Source organism: Schistocerca nitens, chromosome 10 (assembly GCF_023898315.1).
Source record: "Schistocerca nitens isolate TAMUIC-IGC-003100 chromosome 10, iqSchNite1.1, whole genome shotgun sequence".
Classification (NCBI taxonomy): domain Eukaryota; kingdom Metazoa; phylum Arthropoda; class Insecta; order Orthoptera; family Acrididae; genus Schistocerca; species Schistocerca nitens.
The window spans coordinates 111054009-111081385 of record NC_064623.1 but is presented as its reverse complement, the minus strand read 5'-3'; the positions used below and the strand labels follow the sequence as shown (position 1 = coordinate 111081385).

Here is a 27377-nt window from a genome sequence, read left to right as displayed (position 1 = left end):
CATCAGTTGCTACACGGTCTTGCTGATATTTTCTCAGTGAAGCCCAACAGTTGGCAGCACTTGCACATGAAGGAAAGATCGAACTGACAAATGTATGCTTCAGGTTACCATTGGTAAAAAAATACTTCTATTGCAGCCAGGACACAGTAAAATTTAACGTTCACAATTGCAGTCAGGGAGTCTGTAAGGGTTAATTATAACCATTCTGTCTGCCCACATTAGCTGAGTGGTCAGCGAGGTGGAATGCTACGCCAAGGGGCCCGAGTTCGATTCCCGGCTGGGGCAGGAGACTTTCTCCGTTCAGGCACTGGGTGTTGTGTTGTCCTCATCATCATTTCATCCCCATCTCTGAAGCTCAAGTCGCCCAATGTGGCGTCGTATGTAATAAGTACTTGCCCTTGGCGGCCGAACTCCCCTGAATGGGGGACTGCCGGCCCACAATGCCGTACGCTCATTGCATTTTTCGTAACCATCCTGCGTATCTGCCGATCGTCGTTGCTGGCGCGCACTATCCGCGAAAGGAATTAAATCATGCCTCGTTGTGTCTTGTGGAGTAAATATTTAGATGAAGATTTTGAATCCTTTCTGTCGATGCGGTGTCAAATTCAGGCTTTCACTGGTCACTTTTTTTTCTTTTGTCCTTTATGTTTATTTCAGCACATAGTTCTTGTTCTGCCATTATTAAATATCCAAACTGCACAAACTCTTCGTTTTTCTCTGGTTCCAGTGCGCCAAATTGACGGGTATTCCGTGGAAGCCGATACTGAAGTGTTCGAGGGGAAGAGAGGGGACTGAATTGCTGAAGGCCAATGGCGACTTAACAGAGGCCCTAGGCCCTGAGATGGAAGGCGTACCAGCCATCACATTCAACGGGGTAAGTCGGACAGCTGTCGCGTCGCGAGACTCAACACATTAAAGCGCTACAGTGCACCACATGAGTTTCTTTTGCCAGGTTTATCATGCGGGACTACTTGGGTACAAAGCAGAGCGTATTCAGCTAATAACTGCCTACTACTGTGTCTTTTTTAATAAAACACTCTCTAGTTGAAATATATCATGTTACTGAACATAATCCGTCAGTCCAAAAAGATATGAGATCCCTCTCCCTTCCTCTGTCCTTTTCCCAGGCTTCTTCCCCCCCCCCCCTTCCGTCCTGTTTTTTCCCCGCCTGCCCTCTGCCTCCCTTCTCTCCCCCGAGTCCTTTTGCATTCCCCTCCTCTGCCTTTCCCCACTCCATCTGCCCTGCCTCCTTATGAGTCCTCTCCCTCCGTCGGTTCCCCCCCCCCCCCCCCAATTTGGTTTTTCATCTCATCCCCCTTCTTTTCCCCTCATCTTGTCCAGGTCCCCCCCATCTTCCCTGTCATCTTCGTGCCAAGTTTAAGTGGAGCCGCGCGGGATTAGCCAAGCGGTCTTAGGCGCTGCAGTCGTGGACTGTGCGGCTGGTCCCTGCGGAGGTTCGAGTCCTCCCTCGGGCATGGGTGTGTGTGTTTGTCCTTAGGATAATTTAGGTTAAGTAGTGTGTAAGCTTAGGGACTGATGACCTTAGCAGTTAAGTCCCATATGATTTCACACACATTTGAACATTTTTTTTTAAGTGCAGTGTTTCAAGTGAGTGTTAAGCGTTGTGCGTCTTTTCCAAAGTGTTGCGAAGGGAAATCATACTGTCGCTGGGTGTGCTTGCGAACAGAAACCAGACTGTCGACGTGTTTTTTTAATTGTCTGTCCACTATTCTACCTGTCTGCTTCCTGGGTATTTTATTAGCATCGCCAACCCTTTGTTTTACGTTTTAACTTCCACAATTTTCCGCCATTTTACAATTTAAGTCACCGTTTTTATCGCTTGCTTTTATTGTTTATTGTCTTCTTCTTATGTTTTAAAAATTCTGTAGGCTGAAGAGCAGCGTACTAAGCTGCTGCCAGCCCGCCCCCTTCGGAGGGAATCGAAACTCAATAAAGGGAAAAAAAGTTGTGAGACAGGTTCAGTGAAAAATAGAGAAAAGCTAAGACGGCGGCTTTAATGCTTCACGTGTTGTAATTAATTCTCTCACACTTTAGTGGAACACAAAGAACGTTGACACACCCATGCGAAACGTCAGAAGTCGTCTGGCTCGCACGCCACATTGACTTGGATGTCAGTTTTGTCGTCAAAGCATTGAGCCTTCATATGAATTTCCACACTATGTCGTTATGTGGTGGGTCCGTATTGGTAACATGACAACAACAAGTCTCTTCACCAGTGATGACTTTTTCCAAAAATGAAATGTTCGCGTTTTGCAATTCAGTCAAGTCGTGGTTGGCGTCCACGCATCGTTATTTTTGAATGGAAGTCAAGGTGTGCGGGGTTATCTTTTCACTTTTCTCAGCTTCAAAACGTTATGAAGAATGTCTTTTATTCTGTACTTAGGGATGTTCTGTTCCTTGCTCCACGGCGATTTATAACACAACATCACTGGTACACTACGGCCGCACGTCCACAACTTAACACTGCCTTCTCCCAACTGAATGGTCGAATACACATGTCTGTTGTTTGCAGTTGTTAGTTCAAGCTGCCACCGTAGTCACTGCGCTGACGTCTACTCTCCACCAGTAAAAAAATCGGTATCGGGACTTTTTGGGCAGACGATGCATAGATGAGGTGTACCTTTTGTTTTATTGCTGGGCTAGTAGCGAGCACATGACCATCTACAGCGGATTCTTATTTTATATTTTGTCTACTTAGCACAATGCAAAGGTACTCTCTGATAAGGTCATGTTGATTACCCAATTTATATTCTTCTTCTTCTCTTCTATGCTTCCATGCTCCCAGAGTTTGGCATCTCCTTCCAAGGCAGTCCTCTACGGTTCACATCATCCTTCACCTGGTCTCTTCATCTTTTTCGTGGTCTTCCATTTGGTCTTCGTCCAGATTCTGTCCATTCTAGGACTCTTCTCCGAAGTCTTTCTGGTCCCATTCTTTTTATGTGGCCAAACCATTTAACCCTACTACTCCTCATGGCTCCTCTTAGGGACTTCATCTGCAGGGTGTTTCGTATTATTTCATTCCTTATCCTGTCCCTTGTCGTCTTAGCCAGGATCTCTCATGGCAAGTACATCTCTGTCGCTTGCATTCACCTCAAATCTTTCTTTGTCCAAGTCCAGCATTCTGATCCATAGCTCAAAATTGGCAAACAATTTGACTTGTACATCATGATCTTTGCTTTGGCAGGTGCTTTTCCATTTATGATTATGTCCAATACACAATAGTAAAATTTCGAATAATTTTCTGTTCTCTCCGAAATTTCATCCTCGATGTTTCCTTTCTTATTTAATTTATTTCCTAGATACTCGAAAGCATATATTTTCTTAATAATTTTCCGCTGCAAGTTACATCCTTCCTTTTCTTATTTTTCATGTCGATTTTTATTACTTCACGTATTGTTAAGCTTATTTCCATGCCTGCCTCTTCAATTACTCTCTGTCATGCGTTTAGTTGTTCTTCCAATTTCTGCTCATTGTCTTCCCACATCATCGCATCATATGCATATGTTATGATTTGCATACCATCTGCTGTTGGCCCTTGGCGAACTTTCCCTATGATGTTGCCCATAACTACACGGGTGAGAGCATACTTCTTTGCCGAACCTCCCTGTTCGATATAAACCATTTCTTTACTACCTTCTGTTATAACATAACTAAGGCATTTCTTGTGCATGTTTGTGATTCTCAGTTGCATTCCATTTGACAGTTCGTCTACTCAGACCTTCTATTCTAAGAGTGTCATAAAACTTCTTTATATCTGTGAATGAAACTACTATGTCCCACATTCCCATTTCTTTTCTGCAACCTGTCTGGCTGCATATATGGCATCTACAGTTGATCTTCTAGGTCGAAATCCTTGTTGTTATTCTTGTCTTAATTGTGGTTCTATCTTATTCCTCATTTTCTGTAGAATTATCATAAATCTTCATGCAGGAGCACAGTAGTGCAACCCTCTGTAATTCTCACAGAGCGCCTTGTTGCCCATCTTAGAAGTAGGTACAATAATTGCCATTCTCCAGCCATCAGCAATCCTTCCATATGTCCATACTATCCTCCTCATTCTGTATAGCCACTGAATTCCGACAGGTCGTGCGGCTTTGTTCATTTCCACTATAATATCATCTACTCCTGGAGCTTTGCAGTTCAACTTCTGTAGATCTTATCTTTCTTTTTCCTCTATGATGGTTACATTTCTTTCGTCTCCCTCTGTGTTATGAAGTGTATTTGTTTCATCCTGTCCTTCATATAATTTTTGGAAATATTCAGTCCACACTTTCAAAGCTTTCTCTTCCCCTCATACGGGTTTTCCCTCTTTGTTGATGACTTCTGAAGTATTTTCTGTTTTGATTCGTTGTGTTACCTAATTTGCAGCATAATATCTTCTTGTCATCCTTTCTCTTCCTACTTTCTTCTATTTCTTTTGTGAATTTTTCCCAAGACATCTTACCCAGTTCTATCGTTTTCCCTTGCTGCTCTGCTCAGTCGTTTCCAATTGTCTCTGTTATGTCCCGTTCCGATTTTGAACCATTCGCTCCATGCGTTATTCTTCTTCCTGACAGCTTCCGGAGTTCCTTCGTGCCTGACTCGTACTGATGTCCTTCCACATTGTAGTCAGCATACAATCTTTTATGTTGCACAATTTGCTTTTCCCCGATTTCGCTAATTAGACGTCACGTGACAGTAGTAATTTCCTGTCATCTGCTATTCTTTCTTTTCTTCCAGAAGTCATTAATCTTTTCACCATTTCCCTTTTTTTCTTTCTTCAAACCATTTCTTACGTCTTCCTATACGTATCCTGACTGGCAATCCTTCAAAATTTAAGATTTTCCCTCTTAAAACATTTTTCTGCTGCTTCTTATGCTTTGGTGGTGTGTATTTGTAAATATTTGATGTTACTTCCTTTTCCCAGAAAAAAGAAGGAAGATTAAGGTTTAATATCCCGTCGACATCGAGGTCATTAGAGACGAAGTTCATGCTCGGAATGTTCCAAGGACGGGGAAGAATATCGACCCTGTCCTTTGAAAGGAAACATCACGGCGTTTGCCTGAAATGATTTAAGGGAGTCACGGAAAAAGTAAATCTGCTTGGCCGGAGCGGTATTCGAACCGTCGTTCTCCTGGTTGCGGGTCCAGCGTGCTGAAACTGCGCCACCTCGCTCGGTCCGTTTCCAAGAGATACTTGAAGATTTGTCTTGTCAGCCTATTGTGATTCATCCTGTACAAACTCCAAAAAATACCAGTGTTCTTTCCCCTATTGTTTTTGTAACTTCTACTCTATCCTGATGAATTACGTTATTGCTTCTTATAATTTCCATGCATCTGTGCTTCTTATTAGGCTAAAATTTTCCTCGCCATTCTTCTCACTAATATTTGTAGCTTTTCTAATTCATAATTAAGAGCTAGTAGGATTACTTGCATGTTGTAATACCTTACTTAAACATTTCTTGATATACACTTACTATTATAAATATGTATGGTAGTTCTTTATCCTTACCATTTCCATTCCAATGGGTTTTGTATGTCTTTTTTTTTTTCATAAGCTAACGACGTGCGTTGATTACATTCGTGTGACTATACAATTATACGCTGATTACCATGGTCACATAATTGAGTAATTACATGAACGTTATCAGTAAACGTCTTTGGCATGTGCTGCAAAATTACTGTTCTCAAGAGCAAGTTGTTTTGAAACCATGTACAACTTTTGCTTATCATTCTATAAGAGTGGTTTGACCTTCGATCTATTTTCAGAAACTGGGCGATCAGTTAGCTGCAATAAACGACTTCTGGGGTGAACTTTGCAAACATTTCCCGGTGAGTATGAAGTTTTCATTATTGGAACAATGTGTCTAGCTATCATGTCTACTTCTAAGCATTTTTGTGTGATGAATTTCCTTGTTTGCGAGATTTTCTTTCCATTCATTTGTACTTCAGTGAACGCAAAGCCACCAGTGTTCGGAAGACAAAAACTCTGGATAATTTACAGTTACTATACGAAATAAAATCGTCATAACTTCTGGACGGTCTGGGTTACTACGCTCAAACTGCACGGTTGGCCGCGGAGCATGATGGGAATTGGTATGCACATGCGTGATTTGGTTTAGCGACGAAGCCCACTTTCATTTGGAGTGGTTCTTCAATAAGCAAAATTGGCGTATTTGGGGGACTGAGAATCCTCATTTCACGATCGAGAAGTCTCCTCACCCTCAATGGGCGACTGTGTGGTGTGCTGTGTCCAGTCACGGAATGATCGGTGCGATATTCCTTGATGGCACAGTGACTGCTGCATGGCTCGGGAAGGTTTTGGAAGATGATTTCATCTCCATTATCCGAAGAGACATTGATTTCGACAAGATGTGGTTCATGCAAGACGGGGCTCGACCCCATCGAAGCAGAAGAGTTTTTGATGTCCTGGAGGAGCACTTTGGAGATCGCATTCTGGCTCTGGTGTACCCAGAGGCCACTGGCATGGGCTTCGATTGGCTACCGTATTCTCCGGATCTGGACACATGAGACTCCTTTTTGTAGGGCAGTATTAAAGACAAGGTGTACAGCAATAACCACAAAACCACTGCTGAGATGCTCGCTTTTCGTCTGCGCCATGTCGTCGACAATGATGGCAGGCATATCGAACATGTCATAACATAAATCCGAATATCTTCAGTGACGTTTACATGTTCAATAAAGTGCGTGCACGCCATGTGCACGCAGTAGTTTTTCTTCGTGTAGTTCAGTAATTGTCACCGCGAATCTACTGTGCTTTCTTATGCGAGTTTTTTCATTTAAAAAGCACGCAACAGTCCTGTGCCATAAATTCCACGAGGAATAAAAACGAACAGGTAAACGTTCAGTACACGTTCCTGATTCATAAAACAAGATAATGTATTATCTCTATGGTTCAGAAACACATTACATCCATTTTCAGAATGAATCACACTTTGCAAATCAAAAATGCATGGTAGTCCGAGACTCGAACCTGTCACCTTTGCCTCCAGAGGAAAATGCGCTACCGGTTGAGTTACCCAAGCACAGCCCTACTTCTGCCAGTACCTTATCTCCTGTCTTCCAAACTTCACAGAACGTCTCCTGTATACTTTTTTGCAGCGGCAACCCATTTTTAGCGGAGTGAGCAGGAGAACTTCGGCGAGGCCCCAGATGTAGCAGAAGAGGTACTGCCAGAAGTAGGCCAGTGAGGACGGGTCGAGAGTTGTGATTCATGATTGCAGACTTACTGTTTTGTGTAATACTGGAGTTTTTTTCTTTTTGATGAAGGCGAAGAAAATAAATGCAGTTGCACTTCCAAAGTCTTAATTTTACTCTAAACAGAATTTAGTGAACAAAACCTTGAACATATTAGTATCATGCACAAAAATTTTTAATAAGCCATTCATATCATCAACATAAATATCAAATCTGCACCTTGTTGTAATACACCTAATTTTTTGTTTTAGGATAACGTTTGTTCTGTGGAAGCTGTTACAGTACTGCTTTGTAATTTCTGTAATTTACATATGACGATGAAAGTCGAGGGAAAATGTTCTGCAAGAAGAACTAAACATCATTTTATATTATTTAAAGTATTAAATATTTGATTGGCTGTGATCCAGCAACCGTACGCTGTTTTAATTACGGACGTATGTACAGCCACTTCGGTTGCACAAAATTTTGTCAATTGACCACGGTTTCGATTTCACTAGGGAAATCTTGATCAGAATAAAAAATTACATGGAATATCTAAAAATATGACATGGACTGAAATGATATACACTTAATACTATTACCTCCATAAATTACTTACAAACAGAATGTACTTACATATAGTCACACCATGGTTTAAAACGTCGGAGCAAAAGTGCTTAAAAAAATGGTTCAAATGGCTCTAAGCACTATGGGACGAAGTCCCCTAGACTTAGAACTACTTAAACCTAACTAACCTAAGGACATCACACACATCCATGCCCGAGGCAGGATTCGAAGCTGCAACCGTTGCAGCAGCGCTGTTCCCAACTAAAGCGCCTACAACCGCTCGGTCACAGCGGACGGCGAGCAAAAGTGCTCTCGTCAGACGGAAATGTCATAAGAATAAAAACTAAGCTGTAAAGGTATAACATAACTGTCAACCAGATAAAATACTCCGTGGAATATGACAACCGCAAGGTCACTTAGGACCAAGAGCGGCATAATACGACCGCTAGGGTCAGACTAAACGGCTAACTCGCCGAGGCAGCCACGAGGTGGACACGAAAACAGTTTCGCGCCATCTAGCAGGAAGTAATCGAAATACAGACAACTTACAAGCAAATAAGGCATTGCAAGGACAATTTGAAACACTACTGGTAACAAACAGGAACCGGTGTATGAAAGTTGCAACATAACGTAACAATATTTTTTTACACAAAACGCAGTTCAGGTAACATAGGGATAAAACATAAGATTGGAAGGAAAAACGATGTTTGGGAGACTACATAGAGGAAAGTTTCGTCATTCAGACAGTTTTAATGAGCGGCTCTATACCTTGAAAAAAGTTTTTGTTACGTAATTGCAGCTGTTCGTTAAGAATGAGACAGTCTTTTAGAGATATATGTTTAAAAATTTCTAGCTCTTCTAAGATGTTAAACTTAAAGCCTTTTCTCTCTGAGTGCAAGATCTGGACGTCTTTTACATCTTTAGGATTATTCCCTGTGACTAATAAATGATTGCAGCGTCAGAACTGCGTGGTGGAGCTAAACGCTGCAGTTTCTGTTGGTGGCACCGAGTGCCGATTACGTCAGCATTTCCCCTCACACGGCTCCGCCCACCGCAAAGACCAACTTCTCATTCAGATTTTTGTTCATCATTTTGAGTAACTGTTTACGAAGAATGCCCACGTGAAAAAATAGAACAGCGCTATTGTTTCACATCGGAACTACTCCATTCACCCCCCCCCCCCCCCCCCGCACTCTCACACACACGGTGTAATAATCGGACTTCTTCTTTTGTGCCACATATACTTGCTTCACACAGCCAAACAGAAACATTGGACGTGATGAAAGCTCGAAAAGTACTAAGACTCATTCACAAAGTGAAATTAAAATATTTACCAAAGATTTCGAAAAAATATATAATATAAAATAAATATATCGACACTCGATACTGCCATTCTGATATCTGTATGTCTATATATAGATGAAATATATCGATATTTTTTGGAAAATGTATCGCTACATCGATATTTAATCATCGGCCCTACTTCCTCTATCCACCTCTGCATTCTGCGTCAGTTCGTAAGTTTGCGAGTTTAAGTTACGAATTATGTCAGAGGATGACTGACTCATTTTGTTTCGTGTTAACCCCACGAGCTTTTTCCTGAAAAATCTGGAAATATTTTGCTTGTGATAGCGTTGGGTAAGCCGTAAGGCCAGCTGGTTCGTCTTTTCCTTAGTATTTCACACCATACGACATACGTCTAAGCGTCATCCGTTAACTGTGACTTAACTGTAGAGGGACAGGTCGCATTGGACCAATTCCCTAACGGAGCTGCTTCTTCACATCATCCAGAAAGGCTGGGATGCTTTCCCAGGAAAAGGTGTAATGAGACTAGTTGCCATAGGATCCACGGATGGGATAGGTACGTTTACATTGAAGTGACAAAAATCATGGGATACCTGCTAATATCATGTCCGACCTATTTTTGCCCGGTGTAGTGCAGCAACTCAACGTGGCACCGAGTCAACAAGTCGTTGGAAGCCCCGAGCAGAAACGATGAACAATGGTCCCTCTATACCCGTCCATGACAGCGAAGGCGTTGCCAGTACAGGATATTGTGCACAAACTGACCTCTCGATTCTATCTCATAAATATTCCATGGGATTCACGTCGGGCGATCTGGGTGGCCACAAATCATTCGCTAGAATTGTCCAGAATGTTCTTCAAACCAATTGCGATCAGTTGTGGCCTGGTAGAATGGCGCATTGTCATCCATAAAAATTCCATCGTCGTTTGGGACCATGAAGTCGATGATTGGCTGAAAATGCTCTCCAGGTAGCTGAACATAACCATTTCCGGTCAATGATCGGTTCACTTGGACCAGCGGACCAAGTCCATTCCATATAAACACAGCCTACACGACTGTGGAGCGAGCCACCACCAGCTTGCACAGTGCCTTGTGGACAACCTGGGTCCACGACTTCGTGGAGTCTATGCCACACTCGAACCCTACCATCAGCTCTTACCAGCTGAAATCGGGACTCATCTTACCAGGCCACGTTTTTTCAGTCGTCTAGGGTCCAACCGAAGTGCTCACGGGTCCATAAGAGGAGCTGCAGGCGATGTCGTGATGTTAGCAAAGGTACTCGCATCGGTCGTCTGCTACCGTAGCCCATTAATGCCAGATTTCGCCGCACCGCCCTAATGGATACGTTCATCGCTCGTCCCACATTGATTTCTGTGTTTATCTCACGCAGTGTTGCTTGTCTGTTAGCACTGACGACTCTAAGTAAACGCCGCTGCTCTCGGTCGTTAGGTGAAGTCCGTCAGAAACTGCGCCGTCAGTGATGAGAGGCAATGTCTGAAATTTGGTTTTGTCGGCACTCTCTAAATATTGAATTCCCAGATGATTTTCGAAATTGAATGTCCCAGGCGTGTACCTCCAAGTACCATTCCTCATTCAAAGTCTGTTAATTCCTGTCTTGTGGCCATTATGGATTTCTAAACCTTTTCACGTGAGCCACATTAGCACAAATGACAGCGCCGCCAAAAAAATTCCCCTTTTATGCCTTGTGCACGTGATATTACTGCCATCTATACAGGGTGTTACAAAAAGGTACGGCCAAACTTTCAGGAAACATTCCTCACACACAAAGAAAGAAAATATGTTATGTGCACATGTGTCCGGAAACGCTTACTTTCCATGTTAGAGCTCATTTTATTACTTCTCTTCAAATCACATTAATCATGGAATGGAAACACACAGCAACAGAACGTACCAGCGTGACTTCAAACACTTTGTTACAGGAAATGTTCAAAATGTCCTCCGTTAGCGAGGATACATGCATCCACCCTCCGTCGCAAGGAATCCCTGATGCGCTGATGCAGTCCTGGAGAATGGCGTATTGTATCACAGCCGTCCATAATACGAGCACGAAGAGTCTCTACATTTGGTACCGGGGTTGCGTAGACAAGAGCTTTCAAATGCCCCCATAAATGAAAGTCAAGAGGGTTGAGGTCAGGAGAGCGTGTAGGCCATGGAATTCGTCCGCCTCTACCAATCCATCGGTCACCGAATCTGTTGTTGAGAAGCGTACGAACACTTCGACTGAAATGTGCAGGAGCTCCATCGTGCATGAACCACATGTTGTGTCGTACTTGTAAAGGCACGTGTTCTAGCAGCACAGGTAGAGTATCCCGTATGAAATCATGATAACTTGCTCCATTGAGCGTAGGTGGAAGAACATGGGGCCCAATCAAGACATCACCAAGAATGCCTGCCCAAACGTTCACGGAAAATCTGTGTTGATGACGTGATTGCACAATTGCGTGCGGATTCTCGTCAGCCCACACATGTTGATTGTGAAAATTTACAATTTGATCACGTTGGAATGAAGCCTCATCCGTAAAGAGAACATTTGCATTGAAATGAGGATTGACACATTGTTGGATGAACCATTCGTGTAGTGTACCCGTGGAGGCCCATCAGCTGCTGATAGTGCCTGCACACGCTGTACATGGTACGGAAACAACTTGTTCTCCCGTAGCACTCTCCATACAGTGACGTGGTCGACGTTACCTTGTACAGCAGCAACTTCTCTGACGCTGACATTAGGGTTATCGTCAACTGCACGAAGAATTGCCTCGTTCATTGCAGGTGTCCTCGTCGTTCTAGGTCTTCCCCAGTCGCGAGTCATAGGCTGGAATGTTCCGTGCTCCCTAAGACGCCGATCAATTGCTTCGAACGTCTTCCTGTCGGGACACCTTCGTTCTGGAAATCTGTCTCGATACAAACGTACCTCGCCACGGCTATTGCCCCGTGCTAATCCATACATCAAATGGGCATCTGCCAACTCCGCATTTGTAAACATTGCACTGACTGCAAAACCACGTTCGTGATGAACACTAACCTGTCGATGCTACGTACTGATGTGCATGATGCTAGTACTGTAGAGCAATGAGTCGCATGTCAACACAAGCACATAAGTCAACATTACCTTCCGTCGGCACTAGTACAGTGTATATCCACCTTTCGCAGCAATGCAGGCTGCTATTCTCCCATGGAGACGATCGTAGAGATGCTGGATGTAGTCCTGTGGAACGGCTTGCCATGCCATTTCCACCTGGCGCCTCAGTTGGACCAGCGTTCGTGCTGGACGTACAGACCGCGTGAGACGACGCTTCATCCAGTCCCAAACATGCTCAATGGGGGACAGATCCGCAGATCTTGCTGGGCAGGGTAGTTGACTTACACCTTCTAGAGCACGTTGGGTGGCACGGGATACATGCGGACGTGCATTGTCCTGTTGGAACAGTAAGTTCCCTTGCCGGTCTAGGAATGGTAGAACGATGGGTTCGATGACGGTTTGGATGTACCGTGCACTATTCAGTGTCCCCTCGACGATCACCAGTGGTGTACGGCCAGTGTAGGAGATCGCTCCCCACACCATGATGCCGGGTGTTGGCCCTGTGTGCCTCGGTCGTATGCAGTCCTGATTGTGGCGCTCACCTGCATCCATCATTGGCACCAAGACAGAAGCGACTCTCATCGCTGAAGACGACACGTCTCCATTCGTCCCTCCATTCACGCCTGTCGCGACACCACTGGAGGCGGGCTGCACGATGTTGGGGCGTGAGCGGAAGACGGCCTAACGGTGTGCGGGACCGTAGCCCAGCTTCATGGAGACGGTTGCGAATGGTCCTCGCCGATACCCCAGGAGCAACAGTGTCCCTAATTTGCTGGGAAGTGGCGGTGCGGTCCCCTACGGCACTGCGTAGGAACCTACGGTCTTGGCGGGCATCTGTGCGTCGCTGCGGTCCGGTCCCAGGTCGACGGGCACGTGCACCTTCCGCCGACCACTGGCGACAACATCGATGTACTGTGGAGACCTCACGCCCCACGTGTTGAGCAATTCGGCGGTACGTCCACCCGGCCTCCCGCATGCCCACTATACGCCCTCGCTCAAAGTCCGTCAACTGCACATACGGTTCACGTCCACGCTGTCGCGGCATGCTACCAGTGTTAAAGACTGCGATGGAGCTCCGTATGCCACGGCAAACTGGCTGACACTGACGGCGGCGGTGCACAAATGCTGCGCAGCTAGCGCCATTCGACGGCCAACACCGCGGTTCCTGGTGTGTCCGCTGTGCCGTGCGTGTGATCATTGCTGGTACAGCCCTCTCGCAGTGTCCGGAGCAAGTATGGTGGGTCTGACACACCGGTGTCAATGTGTTCTTTTTTCCATTTCCAGGAGTGTATGTGCATATCGCTATCCAATGAATTTTGTCACCTCAGTGTTCCGTCCGCCCCCGGTAGCTGAGTGGTCAGCGCGACAGAATGTCAATCCTGAGAGTCCGGGTACGATTCCCGGCTGGATCGTAGATTTTCTCCGCTCAGGGACTGGGTGTTGTGTTGTCCTGTTTATCATCATTTCATCCCCATCGACGCGCAAGTCGTCGAAGTGGTGTCAAATCGAAAGACTTGCACCTGGCGAAAGGTCTATCCGACGGGAGGCCCTAGTTGCACGACATTTACATTTACCTCAGTGTTCTACGGTCTTCGTACACGTCCCCGTGATTGCATCCACCCATGCATGGCATGTAGTGTTACTACTTGTCTCCGCATTTCTTCGCTAGCCTGTCATCGTTCTGTTTTATCCTCGAATAATGAGGCTGCATTGCGTTTCAAAACTTCAACTGTTTGACTCGAATTTATTAATGCGTTTCTGGTCGTTTTGTGACTTCCATTTCGACGTACGGGGTGTTCAAAAAGTCTCTCCCCAGCGCCGTACGATGTCAGCCGCGCATGCAGTATGCCGCAGTGAATATATCGAAATGAAACTCAGTGAAATACAAGTTATTAATTTATTGAATACTCATTTTTACTTACAAATTTTCTCATTAAATGTGAAAGTGCCCCCCCCCCCCCCCCCCCGTGTTGTTGAATACACAATTCATTTCGTCTAATCATGTTTCCAAACACAAGTCGTAACATTTCTCCTGTAACAGAAGCAGTGAAAGTGGATATTGCAGTTTTCAATTCATCGGTAGATTTTGGACGGCTTTTACAGACAGTTGCTTTCGCTGCAAAAATGGCTCTGAGCACTATGGGACTTAACGTCTGAGGTCATCAGTCCCCTAGAACTTAGAACTACTTAAACCTAACTAACCTAAGGATATCACACATATCCATGCCCGAGGCAGGATTCGAACCTGCGACCGTAGCGGTCGCGCGGTTCCAGACTGGAGCGCCTAGAACCGCTCTGCCACTCCGGCCGGCTGCTTTCGCTGCACCCCAGAAGAAAAAGTCAGGTGGTGTTAGGTCAGGGGATCGTGGAGGCCAAAGTCCCTGTGAAATTAGGCGATCACCAAAAACATCAGCAAGCAGTGACATTGAAACGCGATCTGTATGCGCGGTTGCACCATCTGCTGAAAATTACCGTTCAGTATTTCACTTAAACCAAGTTCTCCTATGAATGTATACAGAATATCACTGCAGTATCGTTGTGCGTTTATTGTTTCGTTGAAAAGTATGGGACCCACAATCCGACGTCTAGAAATTGGAATCCAAACTTGTATTTTCACAGAATGAAGTGGTTCCTCATTAATACATAATTGATTTGCAGTACATACGAGAATTTTGCGAGTTCATGTACCCGGATAAATAAAACCACGTCTCATCAGTGAAAAACGTTTTCTTGAGAATATCCATTCCATTTTGTTGAACGAAATTTTTGAACCATTGACAATAATGCAGTCTCTTGCCATGATCAGTATCTTTCAGTTCTTGCACGACTATCACTTGGTACGGGAAAAGTTCTAATTTTTTCCTTACAGCTGTGTGGGCCGTTCCGACACTAACGTCGATTTCCTGGGCGAGTTTTCTTTCCGAATTGTTCGGACTCATGGACATTTAATCGGAAATATCGCCCGCATCTCGTGGTCGTGCGGTAGCGTTCTCGCTTCCCACGCCCGGGTTCCCGGGTTCGATTCCCGGCGGGGTCAGGGATTTTCTCCGCCTCGTGATCGCTGGGTGTTGTGTGCTGTCCTTAGGTTAGTTAGGTTTAAGTAGTTCTAAGTTCTAGGGGACTTATGACCACAGCAGTTGAGTCCCATAGTGCTCAGAGCCATTTGAACCATCGGAAATATCGAGTAGTTTATCCTCAGACAAAACGCTAGGACTCATCGGTGCATCTGTCACTAAACCCGTACTTCGAAATTTCTTAATCAAATCTCGCACAGTGTCGCGATGTGGGAGTGTTGCCCCCGGAAAAACTGAATTAAATGTTTGACGAACTGAAACTCTGAATTTACCGCCAGCTTTGAACACTTATTCGACTAAAAACACAAGGTGTGTGGTTTGAGGTTTTCGGGCGCTAAACAGCGTGGTCATCAGCGCCCAAACGCATAGAAACAGGAACACATGCGGTGAAGGGACGAAGACGGACAGCGAACAAGGACAACGGCTAAAAGACACAGGCCTGACGCAGTTCCAAATCCTCACATACAGAGGCAAAACAAGAGGAGAAGAAACGCACTAAAAGGGAAAGAAAACACAAGGAAAAGAGAACAGAAATCGAAGTGATACAAGTAGGTAATCGTGACTGGCGGACCTCTTACCTAAAACCTGGGTGAGCCAGTCACCCAGCAGCACATTAAAATCCTCTCCCTAAAATCCGAGGCAACAAATTGGACAGGACACAAAACCGTAAGACCGTAACCACAGTCGTTGCGTCGTCTTGCAAAATAGAGGGCAAATCCGGTGGCAAGGAAACCACCGCCCTCTGGTCAGAGAATAAAGGACAGTCAAGTAAAATCTGGACGCCACAAGCACTGCAGATTGGGGGGTTCTCCCGCCGGAGTAAAAAACCATGCGTGAAGGGACTGTGCCCGATCCGGAGGCGAGTGAGGAGAACCTCATCCCGCCTGCACGACTGGTAGGACGTACGCTGTGGCCGCGTGGTGGCCTTGACCAAACGCAGCTTATTTTCACCGACTGCCAGCCACTCCTCTTCCCATTGACGCATAACACGAAAACGCAAAAGGGAGGTAACAGCATGGAGGGGGACGGCACATTCAACAACTTGAGGGAGGGAACATGCATCTTTGGCAACCACATCCGCCAGTTCGTTTCCCCTAATACCCACGTGCCCCGGCACCCAGCAGAAGGAAACCTCCTTCCGCTGCCGTTGCAGGTGGAGTAGGGCATCGTGGATGTTCTGGACGACAGTATCCGCTGGTACAAGTGTTGCATGGTCTGAAGGGCACTCAGGGAGAACAGATGAGAAACTTAAGACTGGGAACACATCTCATCTGCTCCAATGCCCGCAAGATCGCAAACAATTCGGCATCAAAGATGGTAAACGCTGCAGGAAGCCGTAACTTGACGACTCGATCAGGGAAAACAACAGCACAACCAACAGAGTCCCCCTGTTTAGAGCCATCCGTAAATACTGGTACATGGTCGGCATGCTGGTTTAAAATATCGTAAAATAAGGAGGTAAAAACAAACGCAGGAGTGCAGTTCCTCTGGTACTCTGACAAGTCTAAAAGGACGCTGGGCCTCTGGAGCAACCAGGGAGGCAGGCGGGTAAAACCCTGGAGTTGGGGTGCCACACGCTCCACACCAAGGGACTCAAGCAAATGCTTGGCACGAATCCCAAATGGTCTCGTTGCCCTTGGACGACTGGAAAAGAGAGGTTCCATAGGCGGTCGGGCAACGGTAGGGTACGCAGGGGAGGTAGGACAGGCAGGGAATTGACACACCCGTCGCACCATGAGGAGTTTCCGCCGGATGGCGAGCGGCGGTTCCCCTGCCTCAGCACACAGGCTAGGGATGGGACTGGTACGGAAGGCACCAGTGGCCAGCCTGATACCCTCATGGTGTACTGCGTCAAGAATCTTCAGATACGAAGGCCTCCCTGACCCATACACGGTGCATCCATAGTCAAGACGAGACCGGACGAAAGCCCTATAAAACTGCAGCAGACGCGCCCGATCTGCTCCCCAGGACAGATGGCTCAGACACTTCAAAATATTCAGCGCCTTCAGGGTCCGCACCTTGAGGTCTTTAAGGTGCGGCAACCACGACAACTTGGAATCAAAAGTGAGGCCCAGGAACCTCACAGTGTCTCTAAAAGGAAGAATGGTGTCCCTCAGACGCAATTCAGGGGAGGTACAAGCACGTCGAGAACGATTAAAATGAACACACACACATTTGTCTGCAGAAAAGGTAAAACCCGTCTTCGCAGTCCATGCATCTAATCGCTTTATCGTAAGCTGCAACTGCCGACTAGCAGTGACAAGACTGGAGGAAGAACAGAAAACAGCGAAATCGTCCACAAACAAGGAGCACTGGGCAGGACTCCGGATAGTGGACGTGATACTTTTAATGGCGATGGCAAAGAGGGTGACACTTAAAACGCTTCCCTGAGGAACACCATTCTCCTGCACGTATAAATCAGATAGCACATTACCAACCCGATATCGAAAGAGGCGGCGGGAAAGAAAGGACCGAATGAAGATGGGGAGATGGCCACGAAAGCCCCACTGATGGAGTTGATTGAGGATAAGGCGGCGCCAAGTAGTATCATATGCCTTATTAATGTCAAAGAATACACCTAGACAATGCTGGTTATGTAGGAAGGCCTGCTGGATGGCCGCCTCGAGCAGGGTCAAGTTGTCTATAATTGAACGACATCTCCGAAAGCCACACTGAGAGTGGCTAAGGAGCTGCCTGGTCTCGAGCAGCCAAACCAGGCGACGGTTGACCATGCGTTCTAATGTCTTCCCGACACAGCTCGTCAAAGCAATACTCCGATAACTACTGGGATGCATTCGGTCCTTCCCCGGTTTGAGGAGGGGAATCAAAATCGCCTCCCTCCACGAGTCAGGGAACGTGCCGGATGACCATATCATATTAAAACAATTCAGGAGAACTTCCTTGGATGGCAGCAACAAGTGCTGCGGCATGCTGTACAGGATTTGATCATCACCTGGCGGAGTATCATGAGCCACAGACAGCGCCGAATGAAGTTCCCAGATTGTGAAGGGGGAGTTGTAGGGTTCAGAATTTGGAGACCGGAAGTCCAAGTGATCCCTCTCGATGGCAGTGCGGTAGCGGCATAAATCTGGATCACAGTTAATAGTGGCAGTAGATTCGGCAAAATACATGGCCAGTGTCTGGGCAATGTCTCTCGGCGCCGTGAGTAGACAACCCTGATGCAGCAATGCCGTGACAGGTAGTTGGCTGCGTTTCCCGGAAATCCTCCTGATGGCTTCCCATACTTTCGTAGAACTAGTGGAGCGGGAGATGGAGTTCAAGAACGATTGTCATGACCGTCGTTTGCTCTCTTTAATCACTCGCCGCGCCTTGGCCCTTACCACCCGAAAGGGCGCAAGATTGTCAGCTGAGGGACGGCACTTGAAGCGGCGCAGAGCTGCACGGCGGGCTCGGATGGCTGAGCGGCACTCAGTGGTCCACCAAGGGACAGGATGCCTCTTGGGATGACTTGAGGACCGTGGGATCGACAATTCAGCAGCATGGGAGATGACGGCTGTAACATGGTCGACCCGTTCGTGGACGCTGGCACGGTGTTCCAAAACAGCCAAACGGCTGAAAAGTGTCCAGTCAGCTCTGCAGAGGTGCCACCTGGGCGGCACTGGTACTGCCAGTCTCATCCAGGAGGCGAATCCATAGGGGGAAGTGGTCACTAGAATGGAGGTCAGCGGCAACCTCCCACAGAGCAGAATCCGCGAGTGCTGGAGAGCAAAAGGAAAGGTCAATAGCTGACGACGACCCAGAAGCAGTACAGAAGTGAGTGGGAGCACCAGAGTTGAAGATGCACAGTTCTTCAGACATCATGAGGCTTTCCAGAATGCGACCCCTGGGGCGTCGTAGAGCCCCATAAGACATTATGATCATTGAAGTCCCCCAAAATAAGAAATGGGCGGGGGAGTTGGGTAATAAGGTCTGTGAGAGCCTCAGAGTCTATTGCATCCTGAGGCGGTAAGTAAACGGAACAGATTTTGAGCCTCCGCCCCACAAGAAGGTCAACTGCAACTGCTTGCAAGTCCGTAACGGGAGGGAGCTCAGATGAGTGGTGCATGTCACGGACAAAAACCGCAACACCACCCTTTGCCCTTTCCCCCATCAGATCATCTTTTCGGTACACGGCATAGCCCCGTAAAGAAGGAGCATCAGTGGCCCGAAAACGTGTCTCTTGGAGACATAAGCACAAGGGGCACTCTCGTACAAGGAGTTGTAATTCGGCCACATGCTTCCTGAACCCATTCAGGTTCCACTGTAATATGGGAGCCAGTGATCAGGGTGGCTGAATTTTCACCCTGCCTCGGTGCTTTGGAGGAGAGCCCGTACTGGCCGGAGATTTATTCCTGGGGCGAGAATATCGCCCCCGGTCGACATCAATGTCCATCAGCTCCGATGGCGACCCGAGGGAGATGTCAGACAGTACGATGGCCTCGTCATCGGACTGACCCTGACTAGTCTCCTCATGTGGCAAAACCTTCACCTTCGGCGTCTTCGTCTTGGGGGGCTTAGAATGCAGAACCTTGTCAACAGTTGGAGCTTTACTCGCCTGGGCAGAAGGCGCCATATGGGGAGGTGCAGGAAGTACCCCAATGTCATCAACCACGGCCTTGTCCGACGTTGTGGGGAGAGCTGCAGGTTGCAAAACAACCGCGGCAACGCAAGTGCACTGGCAAACGCAGATAGCAGTGCTGACACTAGCAACCTCCGTTTGCGTAGCAACAGTGGCCATTTGTACCGGTTTCTGCAGAGCGGAGGCGAAAGATGTTGTAAACACAGGAGGCTGCATGGCCGTAAAGAGCTTCTTGGCCTCACCATAGGGGATGGGCTTAGATGTTTTGATCTCCTGTATCTTCCGTTCCTCGAGATAGATGGGGCAGACCCGGCTCCAGACAGGGTGACTCCCAGAGCAATTCACGCACTTCACAGGCGATGAACAATCGGCTCCTTCATGGGCAGGCTGACCACATTTACCACAAGGGGCTATCCCACTGCACTCCAACGTAGTATACCCAAAGCGCTGACATTTAAAACAGCGCATTGGGTTGGGGAAATATGGCCGTACTGGCAAACGTAAGAAATCCGCTTTAACATGCTCTGGGAGTCTCGGGCAATTGAATGTGAGAATAAGCGAGTGGGATTTGACTACGTCCCCATTGACTCGTTTCATAATATGCTGCACGTCGACAATACCTTCATCAGCCCATTCAGATTTTAACTCGTCCTTGGGGATATCCACCAAGTCCCTACATGTCACAACACCCTTACTATGGTTCAAAGTGGAGTGGAGCTCGGTCTCGATAGCGTACTCTCCGAGACACGTTGCTTTCCGAAGAGAAGTGACTTAACGGGAACTAGAAGTTTCAACTAACAGAGTCCCATTGCGCAGTCGCTTCACAGATTTCAGTGTTCCTGCAATTCCCTCAAGACCCTTGTGGATGTAAAAGGGAGAAACTCCCTCAAAGCTACCTTCCTTCCGTTTGACAATCAAAGACACATTCTGGTTATCAGCATGTGCTCTGTTACGACAGTCTGATAAATCTCTAGTAACACCAGGCGCTGGAGGACTCGCAGCACGAATTCGCTTTTTCGATGGGGTGTGTTTTCCTACCAGTGGCCCAACGTAGAGGTCGAAGGGTCCATTGTGGTCCCACGAGCAGCTAGGGAACTAAAGGTCCGCTCAGACAGAGAGAGCCCCGCGTGCCTGAGTAAGCCTTATACAACTGGGGTGCGGCAGGTGCCCCAGAGGTTGCCCGCTTGCGACTGTTCCACCCCAATAGCCATGCATCTTATAGGCGCGCAGCACACCGTAAGATTGAGGGGTTTTTATAGAGGTTTACCTTCCTCGCAATCCAGGCGGTCAAGCCAAGATTACCACTCCCCACAGCGCACAACATACCACCGCCGCGCCATGCGGTGGTCGCTGAAGCATGTCCGGGGGTTACGGTGACAGGAGACTGGCGGCGCTGACCAGTCCCCAGCTCAGGACCCCGGGGTCGCCAAGCCCGTACTCAGCAAATGAATGCTGAGCCCCTGGGGGGTAAAAACACAAGTTCTTCAATGGTTAGCATTTTAACAGTGACAAAAACGAAACAAACGAACAAAGGAACTAAACTTAAACGTTCATATCAACACGTAACGACACACCCCAACGATACTACTGCCGCTGGCTGAGATAAACGAAACAGTGAAATGTTGGGCGAGTCCACTTGAAGGGAAGTTAACCCAGGCAAGCGAACAATCACACGGCATGCGCGGCTAACAATCATACGGCACTGCGGGGAGCCTGAAACCTAGTATCACGACACAATATGAATAAGCAAAACCAACTATATTAATCTTACGTATCTGTGGTGTGCGTACTGTAAGACCTTCGGTACACACACCATCAGATTATTTGACTTGTCGCTCTATCGAAGTAGGCGAGTGTCAGCAATATGTCTCGTGGTCTTATCGTGGCGTGTTTATCTTCTGCCGTTAGGTCAGACGATAGAAATGCCACTTGCACGCTTAGAGTAGCAGATTGACGGTGACAAACTTTAAACAGAACTTGATTAATTTTCACACACATTTATTAAAATAATAACAAGGCATAGACCTTACGTAACTTGATTCTGGATGCTATTTACAATTGACAATCTGAAGTTCCTTTGGTCTTGGTACGTTAATCTTATTCTCACGTATCTCTGATACTTGACAAAGTGTCTATTCTTTTATCTTCATGGCTATTTACAGGAATATGATAATCTTATTAGGCACAGACTGAAACTTGACAAATGCAGACTAATGCAGACTGACTAATCGGAGGTCTGTACACTCGTTATAATACCTCGCGCGTTCATGTATCACTGCGCGAGTGTGATCCGCGAGGAGAAAAGGTTCTACGTTAGCAGCAATCTCATTGGCTGCGTTACATACTAATACGTGGATCGGCGGAAGCAGAATTTGGTCTCTAAGACAGCGCCATCTCGTAGTGCGGAGACGGACGGACGGACGAGCGCTGCGCCTGCGCTGTTGTGCTTAGCGGGGCGCGCTCTAGTGGGAAAGTTGTGTACGCGCTGACTACGCGGAACTATGTACACAACAGTATCATAGCCCAACGTGACTCATTGCACTGCCGGGCTTCATAACCATGACTTCTACAAGTTCTTTATTGGCACTGCCTTAGCATACAGTAATTCTTGTCCTGATAGATTAGCCAGCCGTAAGTACCGTTGGCTATAAGTTACCCCAAAACTGTGAAAGATCTGCAGAATATTGTTGCCTATAAAGTGTAACTTTCAATTTCATATGCAGATCCTTCCTACTCAACATAGCCCCCGAAAATAAAAGAAAGAGGCCAACAAAAATTGGTCACTGAAAGCACCGAATAGTGACAGGTGTCGATGGCTGCTGGTATATATGGCATCCTGATGGTGACGACAGCTGACATCAGCACCTCTGGCGTCCAGCGTGTTGAACTGCAGTTTATTCTGGCACTAAATTTTTGCTGACTCCAAATTTGTAGGTGCCTGCCAGATGCGTAGTGTGGGACAGACGAGAGGTGGTGCGGTTGTGGAGTCATGTGGATTGCCAGGGTGCTGATGAGACATCATTAAGTTCACAGTCGTCTATTACAAAACAGTAGCCATGCTGAATGCCCGGCAAGGAATCTGGGGGCTCAAATGTTGTCTGGGGTCAGTGCTGTGGTCCCGTCATTGGAAGATCCAGCTGCCAACGATTTGCTACAGCTGGAATGCCTGTGGACGTCTATCAGAGCATCAGCGCTCCCCTTGAGTGAAGCTGCACTTAGGCTCGGCCCCATAAATCTGCATGCACCTGCTGTCTGTTGTATAGAGGGAAGTCCCAGCAGCAACATAGAGGGCAGCTCGAGATACGGTCCCAACACACAGCCAGTGAGGTGGTATGTACACCACCCAGGAGTGACAGCACAAGCGCCCTGTCCCCAAGTTGAACAGCTTGTAGATGGGCCGATCGGTTCTTCATTCATGGATGAGTGGACCAGCCCTCATCTTTAGTCAGTCACCATTGCGCCCAACAGGAGCGCAGCTCACATAGTTGAAGTTCCCTCCATGGCTAGATGGTTGCAGATCCGTAGACCTTGACTCCAAGATGGCAGCGGCTGTAGACACTGCATAGTTTTTACCAGCTCTTCCTGAAACCTGTGGAGTCCACCTTCCTTCGGTATCTGTGATGCACATACAATGGCCTACTTCTGAGAATGAGTGGAAGGAAGGTGAGGGTTTTATAGCAGTCGATGAACTGATTCCCCGGTATGGGTGACCAAACATGCTCCCATTTTCTGGGCTTGACAGCGCTTTTGGCTGACCTATTGTTTAACTTCAGGGTTTCAGAGCGTCCCCTTACGCAAAGTTTGTAGCCTGAAAGGCGTTCTTGTGTCGTGTCTAGATGAAATTACTACATGTAGCCCCGTTACAGAAGAGCATTGCGTCTGTTTGAAACTGTTGTCTAATTACTGAATCAGAGTTCCTGGAGTTCTCTCTCTCACACACATTATGAGGCTATAAGCTGTTTGTACTTCAGTCCTTCCAGATGTTTATATTTGTTATGCCACCGTTGCGTGCCTGGTGGGTATGTTCCACTTAGAATCGCGCCAACTGATTTTAACAAAATTTTATTTGTACACTTCATTGCTATTCTGTCCTGCAATTGTTCTTTGTCCATTGATTAACTGGGCAGTGTCTCACGAAATGAGTTTCTATCTTCTTCTCATCGATGGTGCTCAACTTATAAATTTTTTGTGTACTTTTGGACAGTTACTAACAAAACTCTCACTGAAACTGCAGTTTTTTGTGTTTTTCAAGCATATTTACATCTTTCTTGACCACAAACGCTATGTCACTATGGATGAACACTGCTGTTTTATGTTCCCGTATTGTGATTTTACTAATTATAACTTCCTTTTCAGGAACCTAAGCCAACAAAGTGTCTAACTCCTTCCTACAAGACGTTCTCACTGCATGAAGGACTTCAGGATGGCACAGACAGAAAAGAACACAGCTTTAAGGAATTGTGGAAAAAGCGGTTCCCTTTTGAATGGATCACAAAATACAAAAACTGCCCCGAGTAATTTGAAAAAATTAGGCCAAACAGTTTATGGGAATAACCTGAAACAGTCGATAGAGTAAAGGTTACTCAGTTAACTTATTTGTTATATAACTACATACTGCTCTGTTTTGAGAAGTAGTGATGAAATGGCATTTAGAAAATGCAATCAGCAGTGTGGTGACAATACTATGTAATTGGATTTTCACATACACTAACTGCATGTGGCAAGCCTTTCTCGCATCACAAAATTTCTCTGATGCAAAAAAGGCAAATTATAAAAATGAGTCATTATCATCGTCTACCACACCCATATCCAAAGAATTAAATATATAATTTCATTTATCTGGATTTCTATTTTAGAAACTCTCTAAACATTACATACTTGGAATAAACAAATATATGCACAAAATACAAGGTAATAAATGATGAACTGCAAGTGAAGTAGATATAGCACTGAGTAATAAAGATGGGCGCCACCGGTAAGCTCCATTTTTACCATTTTCACGAAAAATATGAAAGACAATGCTATAAAACATTTTTCTGTTTAGTATTTGAATGAAAAATTGCAATAAAAAGTTGTGGATGGTAAAGCCAAAATAATAGTTTTCATATTTCAATATGACACACTTCTAAATAATGTACTTTTAATTATTATTTAATTACCTTTACTTCTCTCTACTGTACAGACATCGTCAGACAAAGTTGCTATTTCTATTTAATTCATTTAAAATGCCTGCAATTATCTTATCATGTTAAACTGCTTTGTTTTTCCTTTACTATCGTGTTAACGATAATGCCACTTTGTTTGATTATTGTACGCTGGGAATATATAGTATATGGCTGGTTTTAAATTTGTTGTCGCAGAAAAATGTACAAGAGGAGCTATGAACATAGTGTTATACTACATATTTCATACATTATACCTGTTACACATACACCAGTTTTTGACTTTTCAATGTTCATAGATAAGATCTGTAGGGTATATGTTAATTTTTACAAATATTTTTTTGCTCTAAATGAATTTAAATAGTGTACATCAATAATTGTCACCACTGACAGCTGTTACTAATGTGTATGCACTGAGGTTGGCTGTATGACCACGAAACCAAAACCCAACAAATAAATAACTTAAAAATCTCTTTAAATGTGTTGCTCATTTGTACACTGCATGATGTATCGACAAATGATGAATACAAGCTTATTAAGCTATAGTACTTGACATATCTTAGCTGCACATCTCACATTATATGTGCTGCAAAAATTATGGTAAACAGTGGAGTTTCGACGAACTGACAGGTAATTCTGTATAACGCTAACCCAAGAGCAAGATTTCCTTCTTTAAAGTAGATGTATGGGCGAACGTACTTTAAACATTTAGTACCTGAAAAATTACGCTACTGTCAATTAAAATTGCTATGCCAAAAAGAAATTCAGATGATAAACTGGTATTCATTGTACAGATATGTTATACTAGAACTGACATGTGATTACATTTTCACGCAATTTGGGTGCATAGATCCCGAGAAATCAGTACCCAGAATAAATAACCACCTCTGGCTGTAATAACGGCCTTGATACGCTTGGGCATTGAGGCAAACAGAGCTTGGATGGCGTGTACAGGTACAGCTGCTCATGCAGCTTCAACATGATACCACAGTTCATCAAGAGTAGTGACTGGCGTATTGTGACGAGCCAGTTGCTCGACCACCATTGACCAGACGTTTTCAATTGGTGAGAGACCTGGATAATGCGCTGGCGAGGGCAGCAGTCGAACATTTTCTGTATCCAGAAAGGCCCGTACAGGACCTGCAACATGCGGTCGTGCATTATCCTGTTGAAATGTAGGGTTTCGCGGGGATCGAATGAAGGGTAGAGTCTCGGGTCGTAATACATCTGAAATGTAACGTCCACTGTTCAAAGTGCCGTCAATGTGAACAAGAGGTGACCGAGACGTGTAACCAATGGCACCCCATATATACCATCACTCCCGGTGATACGCCAGTATGGCGATGACGAATAGACAGTTCCAATGTGCGTCCACCGCGATGTCACCAAACATGGATGCGACCGTCATGATGCTGTAAACAGAACCTGGATTCATCCGAGAAAATGACGTTTTGCCATTCGTGCACCCAGGTTCGTCGTTGAGTACACCATCGCAGGCGTTTCTGTCTGTGATGCAGCGTCAAGCGTAACCGCAGCCATGGTCTCCGAGCTGATAGTCCATGCTGCTGCAAACGTCGTCGAACTGTTCTTGCAGATGGTTGTTGACTTGCAAACGTCCCCATCTGTTGACTCAGGGATCGAGACGTGGCGGCACAATCCGTTACAGCCATGTGGATAAGATGCCTGTCATCTCGAATCTTTGTGATACGAGGCCGTTGCGATCCCACCGATTCCATATTCTGCTAACAGTCATTGGATCTCGACCAACGCGAGCAGCAATGTCGCGATACGATAAACCGCAATCGCGATAGGCTATAATCCGACCTGACGTGATGGTACGCATTTCTGCTGTTTACACGAGGCATCACAACAACGTTTCACCATGCAACGCTGGTCAACTGCTGTTTGTGTATTAGAAATCGGTTGGAAACTTTCCTCATGTCAGCACGTTGTAGGTGTCACCACCGGCGCCAACCTTGTGTGAATGCTCTGAAAAGCTAATCATTTGCATATCACAGCATCTTCTTCCTGTCGCTTAAATTTCCCGTCTGTAGCACGTCATCTTCGTGGTGTATCAATTTTAATGGCCAGTAGTGTATATATACAAATTTGGGAACTAATCCCAAGACACAAAGTAAGTTTCCAGAATGAGATTTTCACTCTGCAGCGGAGTGTGCGCTGATATGAAACTTCATGGCAGATTAAGACTGTGTGCCGGACCGAGACTCGAAATCGGGACCTTTGCCTTTGGCGGGCAAGTGCTCTTGTAGCAGGAGAGCTTCTGTAAAGTTTGGAAGGTAGGAGACGAGGTACTGGCGGAAGTAAAGCTGTGAGGACGGGGCGTCAGTCGTGCTTGGGTAGCTCAGTCGGTAGAGCACTTGCCCGCGAAAGGT

The 27377-nt window shown here is 46.0% G+C and overlaps 1 protein-coding gene across 1 annotated transcript in view; it reads left to right on the top strand.

Moving 5' to 3' along the window:
* The window catches only part of LOC126210316 (gamma-interferon-inducible lysosomal thiol reductase-like), a 79852-nt gene extending 54423 nt beyond the window's left edge, over positions 1 to 25429 (top strand). The window contains exons 4-6 of the mRNA XM_049939514.1: positions 728 to 874; positions 5769 to 5831; positions 24179 to 25429. Of these exons, the coding sequence (XP_049795471.1) occupies positions 728 to 874; positions 5769 to 5831; positions 24179 to 24340 (372 nt within the window). The 3' untranslated portion in view covers positions 24341 to 25429. The remainder of the gene's footprint in view (positions 1 to 727; positions 875 to 5768; positions 5832 to 24178) is intronic.
* The last annotated feature ends 1948 nt before the right edge of the window (positions 25430 to 27377 follow it).